The sequence below is a fragment of the Lissotriton vulgaris genome, chromosome 3_1 (assembly GCF_964263255.1).
Source record: "Lissotriton vulgaris chromosome 3_1, aLisVul1.2, whole genome shotgun sequence".
NCBI lineage: Eukaryota > Metazoa > Chordata > Amphibia > Caudata > Salamandridae > Lissotriton > Lissotriton vulgaris.
The window spans coordinates 1,104,631,142-1,104,640,274 of NC_141689.1; the positions used below are offsets into that span (position 1 = coordinate 1,104,631,142).

General features: G+C 44.8%; 1 protein-coding gene across 2 annotated transcripts in view; it reads right to left on the bottom strand.

Annotated features, from left to right (window-relative positions):
- The window catches only part of LOC147727492 (alcohol dehydrogenase 1A-like), a 382,065-nt gene extending 374,939 nt beyond the window's left edge, over positions 1–7,126 (bottom strand). The window contains exon 1 of one of the 2 annotated variants that reach the window (XM_086961569.1): positions 6,984–7,126. In XM_086961569.1, the coding sequence (XP_086817695.1) occupies positions 6,984–7,001 (18 nt within the window). In that variant the 5' untranslated portion in view covers positions 7,002–7,126. The remainder of the gene's footprint in view (positions 1–6,983) is intronic. The other variant, XM_086961570.1, reaches the window with a different exon arrangement.
- Between the last annotated feature and the right edge of the window lie 2,007 nt (positions 7,127–9,133).

The window sequence follows — 9,133 nt, forward strand, 5'->3', positions numbered from 1 at the left end:
CTGTGCCTACAGACCTCTGTATGGACTCCAAAATGGTCGACTTTCACAGACTACCAGGAACAATGGACCCCTGTGGAATACCACATCCTTTGTGTGAGGGTTAGGGTGTATTATATAGTATGGTTGTGCGACCTTACCATGTAATACACCTGCAAAAATTGTTTTGGGTTCAGTCAGACTCATTTGCAAAACCTTACACTCAACCGTGGGTAGCTATGGCTTTGAACAGCAAGGTTTAAACCAAGGGATTAGTATAAAGCATTTAACATCACCGAACAACAAAATGATAAAGACACACAACACAAATTAAATCCAACATCAATTTATAAACATAGATTATATTTTTATGAATTTTTAGAGTCCAAGATGAGCAAAATCCACCAGAGGGTTCCGGAGAAACAGGTATAAAGAAAACTTCAATCTGAGTTTCACCGCAACCAAGCCTTGGTAATCGTTAAGTTAGTAAACTTTTGAAGAGTTGTGTTTTCGATTATTCCGGCCTGACTTGGGCGACCAAACCCGACAGGGAGATGGTATGGGGCCAATGAGGCGTATTTGGGTAGTTCCTTAGCCATCAAAGAGTTTTCCAGTCCAGTTCTAAACTTTACAGCATGGTCATCATAGACTTAAACAGGTGATCCTGATGCTGCAGAGGCAGGAGATAGAGGATGCTCATGGAGGATCTGGGTGCTCTGCGGTTGACGCTGGTGTCCTTGAAGTTACTCCTTGGTTCACAAGTTAGGGGTGACTTTAGCCACAGAGTTCGGGGTCCCTCGAAGTGCTCTTTGAGTCAGTAGAATCACAGCTGCTGCTGGGCTACTGGTCTCCACCCACAGCTGTCTCAGTAATATGGTTTGGTGGAGGCTGGTGACCAATCTAGACTCAGGTGACACTCTCGGGTCAGGCAGACTCGAATGCAGTTTTGGGCCCTCGAGGATCGATCTCTTGGGGTGGCCAGCAGCAGACAGTGGTAATTCTTCAGAAGTGGTTACTGACTTGCTGAGTTGGGCTACTGCAGCTTTCATGGCCCTGGTGCCAGTTTCAGCGGATCAGTTGACTGACCCTTGGAGTCACTTCTTTAGTCTGGGTCTTGGGAGCGACTTTCCTCAAACCAGGCGCCACAGTCCTTTCTTCACTAGCCCAACTAGCCCAACCTGGTGCAGTCCTGCAGATGATGTGGTCTCTATTTGCCAAATTCAGAGGTCAGCAAGGCAGTATTTATGCATAGAAAGTGCCATGGGGGCGATGATGCGTTCACTAGCCAATGGGCTACCAAGTCCCATCCCGCTCTGTCACAAATTTCCACCTATGTGTGGCATCTAGCAATCCCAGAGTGCACTATTCTGACCGATCTCAAGAAGCCTGAACCCTTCCTTGGATGTTAGGAGCTTGGTTACCCACCCTGGAGGTGTGGCTACCTGTGGACTGAACGCCCATGGGAAAACTGGTTTGGGCACTGGTCTTGCCTCTCGGTTCCCACCACCAGCAAGTCTGCCCAAATAAAAGGCAGCCCCTCAGGGGTGGGATCGCCATTTACCCACCAATGGCGACTTTGCCTTTGAAGCCCGTTTTAATGGGGATTCCTGCGAAGGGGAAGTAACACCTCACCCTTTAGCAGGCTGCTATTGTTTCTAAGCCTGGAAGTCATTGACACCACCACAAAGCTGTCTGGTGACCATTGACCATGTGAGGCCATTGGAAAAATGGAGTCACAGAGAGGCAACTTTCCTAAAAGTTGCATTTCTATAAAAATGACAATAAATTTGACTTAGGCATCAAGTCGGGAATAATGCCATGATTAATTTGATGCCTTACAGTTCCCATTTCAGTAATCCCATTCAGAAGTTAGCTGGGCTGAGTGGTCATCGGCAACTCTGTGTTAGTCAATGGAGCTACTAACTCTCACTCAGCAAAATCACAATTTGAAGTGTTGCTGTCACAACATATATGAATAAAAAAATGTCGGACTTAATAATGTACAGCTTTCTGCCTTAGGGCTCAGTATGCCTTCCTTCGGGGAAAATTACTTAAACTGTTAAGGGAAGTGAGGGCTTTGCGATTGGTTTCAATGTCTAAGTCGGGACAGATAATGAGATGAAATGAAATGATATAAACTTAAATAGAGCAGCAAATTGCCCAATGGGGTTAAGGCGCTGTTAATACAGTTGAGACCCAGCCATTTTGACTGATGCCCAGTGGACTAACCTCGCGAGCTAAAGGGGCGATGGGACTATGGATTCCCTCCTTGGCCATCACCTACCCAACCGGTTCTTGGGTAAACTCTCCTGCGTCTCTCCTGACCTTATCTCCCTCCTCCCCCTTCACCCTACCCCCTACCGCTCTACTCTTCGCTTCTTTCCAGCTATTAACCCTGCCCTCACCCGTCCTTGCTCATAGTTCCCACCCTGTTTATCCACTGGACTTTCTTATGTGAACTTTCCCTTGTCAGTTGAGACCTAGCTATTTGTCTGATGCCTGATGTGATTAGCTAAAGGGGAGACGGGCTGTGGATTCTCTCCTCGGATGTCACCTACCCAGTCGGTCTGTGGGCAGACTTCCCTTCGTCTATCCTGCCATCTTTTCCCTTATCCTCCCCCTTCACACTTCCCCCTTCCTCCCCTCCTCCCCTGCTCCCTACTTCGTTCACCTTTCTTTCCTCTTTCAATGTGTTGCTTATTTTTGACGTAATGTGTAATTGTTATCATTTTCTGTAACATTGTGCAACCGAATGTAAAGCGCTCTGAAACCTACGGGTCTAGCCAGCGCTATATAAAACTCATTAAATAAATGAATAAATAAATATTGCCCTTCCAATCTGAAGTGGCAGGCTATGAGCTGTTTTGTACTTTGTCAGACACAGGGTGGAACAATCAGTGCCGCAACCCAGGATGGATAATCTGCCTTACATGCCCTGGGTACCATGTACTAGGGACTTGGAAGTAAGACAAACTCTGTTAATTGGAGATTGCCAATTTGACATACACTTTGTAATGGGTTAAAACACTAGCACTGAGGTCTGGTCAGCAGGCCTCAATGCACTCTCAGAATCCAAATACCAGCAGCACCAGTCCAAAAATATGAGGGGTGAACATGCAAAAAGAAGTATTTGCTTTCACTTTCGCTGAACTGAAAATGAATCACAGGAGACGTCATTGACAATGCCTTCCACAGTTCATGAAAAAGCATGGACGCGTTCTGGCTCCCATCTTATTTATTCTATACATGACTCAGAGATCCAAACTTTGTAACCATCATTACCTCCTCATTCCTCTCCTCATTCCATTCCTTATATAGTGAGGTTTACCTTGTGTACCCAAAACCTTGTAAAGCTGTTCTGTCTTTCCATTGCAATGGCCCTACCCTCCGAAAAAACATCCTCCAACTAGGAGGACTCTCTGTTTTTCTTTCAGGTGCAGCCCGTTTTCAACCTTCTGGCATTGGTTGAAACAGCACTCCTAAATCCCTTTCTTTTAATGTTGTAAATGTGTTTGTTTATGCAACTTTGGCCCCCTGGGCTGTAGAGCCTGCAATTTGCAGGTTCTAAAACCAGCCAGAGTGCTCAGTGGAGTAATGTACCTAGGGAAGAGATGTGTGAATAACTCTGGGCCCAATCACAGTGAGAGAGATCAGACAATGCCCAGTCTATGGCTCACCACTGCTCCACTTCCTGCTCACAGAGGGATGTCCTGCCAATCTTGCCTACCGTGCCCGACGCCTGGAGACTGACTTGATGCGGCAGAACCTCAAACGCTGTCACTACTCTTCATTCAGGGTTGTGGAACCTCTCACTCAGTCACTACTCTTCATTCAGGGTTGTGGAACCTCACACTCAGTCACTACTCTTTATTCGGGGTTGTGGTTTAAAGATGCGGACACATTTATGCAGGGCTTTAGGTGGGATGAAAAATTTGGGGGGCCTCTCAAAGGGGGTGGTCGATATGATTAAGGGCAGTGCTTTAAATGGGCCGGTACTCACCGGTACGGAGTACCGGCACTTCTTAGATTTGTCACTCTGAGTACCGGCACTTCTCTTCTGCCAGAGGAGAGTACCGGTACTCATGACAAGGGAGGTCACTGGCTGAGAGTGCGAATGAGAAGGTGGGGACGTTTCTGTCAGCCAAGGCGCCACTTCTGTCGCCCCCATCTGAGCCCCTGCTGAGCTAATCGGCAGGGCTCACTTAAATAATGTGAGGTGCTCACGGTCACGCTGTGCTAGACAAAGCAGGGTGGAGATTCATTTTACCTGCTAGTGTGCGCGTGTGATTTTCAAAGCGCAGCATTTCAGAAAGTAAAAAGTACATAAAACATATACATTTTAGCAGTGGCAAGGGCGGCGATTCTCACACTTCCTGTACTTTCTGGATCAGAGGGTTAATGCCCAGACAATGCGAAGGAAGAGGCTCTTTGAGCGCTAATCTAACAGCGTTCTGCACTGAGAAACCCACCTTCCTAAAAAAAAATGTCTCAATTACCCAGTGTGCCTGCATTTGTATGACTGGTTTTGTAAGGAAAACGCGCGAGAGAGCGAGAATCAAGGAATGCTCAGGAGGTATTTTAAAATGGGTGGCACGTTGTGTGTACATGTCTGTGGTGACAAAGGTTCATGAATAACGTAGTAGGGAATGTTGGTGGGTGAGTGAGTGGATGGATGGATGTATTGATGGATGGATGAGTGAATGGATGGATGAGTGAATGGATGTATGGGTGAAAGAGGGTGGATGATTGGATAAAAGGGCGGATGATGGATGTGTAAGTGAAAGATTGGATGGATGGATGGAAGTGAGGGAGGATGGATGAAAGGGTGGATGATGGATGAGTGAAAGAAGGTATTGAGTGGATGGTATAAAGAAGTGAAAGGGTTGATGGATAGATGAGCAAAAGGATTGATGGATGAGTGAAAGGGTGGATAAAGAGATGGATGACTGAAAGGATGAATGGATATGTTTAAGGATGGATGGATAGGTTTGGATATGAAGGGTGGACATACGGAATGGTGAAAAACTGAATGATGGATGAAAAACCGAATAGATGACAGAATGTAAAGGGTAAATGGTGGACATCAGCAGGTAAATGGTAGGATGAAAGGATGACTGTGTAGATCGATGGAAGAGATACCTTCTAGGGAGGGTCATGATGATTTGCTTCATTTGCTAGTTGCCATAAGAGCATTGGTTTGAGGTGGGGTTATTTTCAGTTTCTTCCTACTCACATGCTCAAAAATATATAGTATTGTGCCAAACATCATCAATTAACAGTATGGCATTAAGAAGGTGCAACTATTGCAAAAAAAGGAAAAGTTAACATATTATCGCATTTCTCTTTCATTTTGTATAATGAGTTAACCTGCTTTGTTTATATAAACACATTTATCATGTGCTTTGGTGTGTGCTGCAACTATTATGGAAGTTGTTAATTATCATTATGTCTTGCCCTTAGCCCCGCCCCAAGCTCCGCCCAGCCCCGCCCACTCACTACAACTCTAGCTCATTTTAATGAGTACCTGCACTTATTTTTTCCCATTTAAAGCACTGATTAAGGGCACAGCCTAAAAACACTTAAGCTAAAACTCTGTGCTCACCATAGTGTGTCTGGTATTTTGCTGCTTCTGTCATTGCATCCAGACATATAATAAAAGTACCATTACACCTACAACAAGCCAGGACTATTTACTTTGTCAATGGGTATTAGCTGCATTAGATAAATAAGCACCAATTGTGGATTTGTTGTTGAAAATGCTTCAGTTCTGAAATGATGAGACTGTGAAAGTACTATAACACGTTTCTTTGAAGTTACATCAAAAGCAGTGAAGGGTGTTACTGCTGCAGAGTTAAGATTTGCTTTTGACCCTGAAGGTGAGGGCAAAAACGGAGAGCCTGATAGGGACTCGTCTAATCAGCTGCTTATTCACCAGCAGGACCCGGCCCACTTAAAGCCTGCGTTCACAGCGCTGCTGCTCGTCGCTTTCTGGTCCCCAAAGAGGAGCAGATGCGAATGCAGATTTGTATTCCTCTCCCTAGTCCTTACACATGTGTTTACTGTGCCAAGATGTCGGCTCTACCTGCTTTGTGAACAAGCCCAAGCTCGAGCTAAAGTGTTTAGCTAAAGCCGGGCCACACTCCAGTATCCACAGAAGAGTAATCTCTACAGCCAACAGAAGTGTCACTCGCACTGCAGACCTAAAGCTACAGCGGTACAGACACCTACAAACGAATGCACTTTAAATACCCGTGCACCCTTTAACCTGTGACACTTGTAGCAGCAGCAGAGGGATTATCTCTGTTAAGAAGCACTTTCAACAACAGGGCAGATCGACTTGGTTTCATTTTGCATTTTGGTACTTCACGGTTATTCAAATTATCAATGCAGAACAAATAAGACAGGTTTGGGAAGGCAACTCCTGACTGACTGACATGCGACAATTTAGGGCGCAGCCTTAGGATATAATGCAACTTGTTGGATCGCACGTGCGCATTCAGAGTCTCACTCCTTTCTGTAGTGTCTGCATCTAAGAGCAAACAAACTCTCCGACTCAGCCCGACCTCACATGATCGAACTCTAAAGAAAATGCACAAACAACTATCTCCTGCAGATATTAAATAATGCATTTCAAAGAACCTCGTATATTCTCCCTCTGCTACCCCAAGGAAAGCTACATCTTTATTCCACAAACCTAACATCGAACTTTATATAAAGGAATACGAAAGTAGAGCGTTCCAGTCCCCTTTCGATATCCATGCTTCTCATGTCACATTTATTTTACTCAGGCCATCGCTTGCAAATGCATGCGAGTGAGGTGCGTTGTTGTAGCCTAAACATGTGTTTGAGAGAACCAACGGTGCACCAAGTGGTGCCACAGAGCTGTGTTGTGGCTCAAATGACCCCAAACGAAGCAACACATTCAGCATTAGCTGTGCGTCGTGGGCGGTGGGTATTTGCTACCAGGGAAGGGGGCGGGGCATTTCTAAGAGAGCTGTGCTCCTTACTTTCCCATAGGTGTCCATGATTGTCTGCTGTGCCCCAGAACGTCGTCACTTGCAGGAGAAGACAGGTGGATCACCGATACAGCTCTGCTTTCTAATCGCGCGGCCGCCTCTGAGTGCCCTATTGAGCTCTGCGGACCCGCCCCCTCTTGTGGCGCAGAACGAGTAGTGTTTCTGGCTTTGGACTTTGAACTGGAAACATACAACATATTGGAATCGATATTGACAATAGCCATTCTTTTTTGTTTTGTAGCTTAAACATTTTTGGGAAACTGGATTAACAAACAGACTTTCTGAGTGACTTTACAACTTGTACATGTGATTTTTTTTCCTGTTTATATCTCTCCTTTGAGTGACTTTACACCTTGTACATTTGCAATTTTTTCTTTTTGTATCTCTTATGTAACTCATGTAATCCAAAGTCCTTATGTATCGCAACTGGTTCTTTTGTAAAGCGCTCTGACACCTTTGGGTAATGTTCGCGCTATAGAAAATCGCATTAAATAAAATAAAATAAAACAACCAAAAAATCATTGCTGCTATGTACATGCCAAAGCTCAAGGGTCCAGATTTAGAAACATTTTTTCAGCCATGCCAAGTTTCCCAGGTCCATGTGTGATCTGCTGCTCCAGTTTAGTGATTTTCTTTGAATTCTGGGACTTGTAGTCTTGTGTATACCATTATAAAACACAACTACGAGCCGAGAATTGAAAGGAAGTAACGAGTGCTGGAGCAGCACATCACGCATGGACATGGGAAACTCAACAGCTATGTGTACCTTTTTAAGCGCAGCTTCGATGCACATTGTTGGGTTGGTATTTACTATCAAGTGAGAATCATGATTTGCGCTAGACTGTGACCCACAGTAACCCAGGGCAGTACATTGCGTCAAGGAGGCATTCCATTCCGTGGGTAGTGCATGGGCAATCCCGTGCATCCACCTATAGAGTTTGACAGAAATCCCTTTCTACAAAGACATGTAGACATGGATTTGCAGCAGAACCCTGCACCTCCCAGAGGATGAGGTAATGAGGAGAAATATATATATAAATATTTTTTTCTTTTTTCTGTTTTTTATGGAGAAAATTCGACCCGAAGGTATCAGAGCCCTTTGCATGAGAACCAGTTATATTACACAAGGGGAGCACATTTATTTTTGGTATGCACAGGGAGATTAAGTGATTTGCCCAGAATCACAGGATGTTGAGCCAAGACGAGACCTGAACCTGGTTCCCAAGTTTCAAAGTCTGCAGCTCTGGCCATACGCCATATTTCTCCTCTTTCAATGCATGCTGCATTTTGCAGCACATACAAAGAGGTAATTGCTTTTTAGCCTAGTTTTGGTGCAAGAAGGGACGCCTTCTTGCACAAAAACTACGCGGACCACAGCGAATACCCCATACGCTATAGTGCAAAGGTATCTGTTTTGGCGCATGGCAGCATAAAGTGCCCCAGGATAGAGAGAGAACAGCGCCACATCTTTATAGATATGGCGCTCTCCCATTCATGCAACTCAGCAACTGCACGTGCTGCACTGCATGATTTATTTGTAAATCTGGGCCCAGGTTTATATTCCTCCCAATTTTTTCAGCAACATTTTTTATATTTTAGCTTTTTCCATAGAAAATTATATTCAAATTCTGTGCAAGCTAACAGGGCAAAAAATGTCTCCCAATTTGTTTAAAAAAATCTAAATCAGCGTCCATAGTTTTTGCAGTCTCATTACAAGCAACTTTATATATCTGTCACAGACAGCGGTGTAACCAGTACCTTAACGTATCCTTAAGGGCAGGCTTTAGGGGTAACACTTGCTCATAACTTATTTTCTATTTTAATTCAGTGCCCCTCAATTGATAACTTGCCCCCCATTCTTGTGCATGTCCTGCCACAGGAGCAGGGTAGTAACCAGGACAAAAAGATCCCCTCTGCACGAACAACATATGGGATGACATGAGGCGGGCAACTAGAGCTAAATTTCGTGGGGGGGGGGGGGTTGAAGAATATTGTTGCGGGCTAATTCTTCCAACCATAGACAGAGTGACTGAAAGAAGGGGCAAAAACACAACAAAAGCCTAATTTACAAGTAAATGGTCTTTTAAAACCTGTTAAGTACTCAGAAGGGGCTGCAATTAGATGCTCGGCAGCCTGCGAAC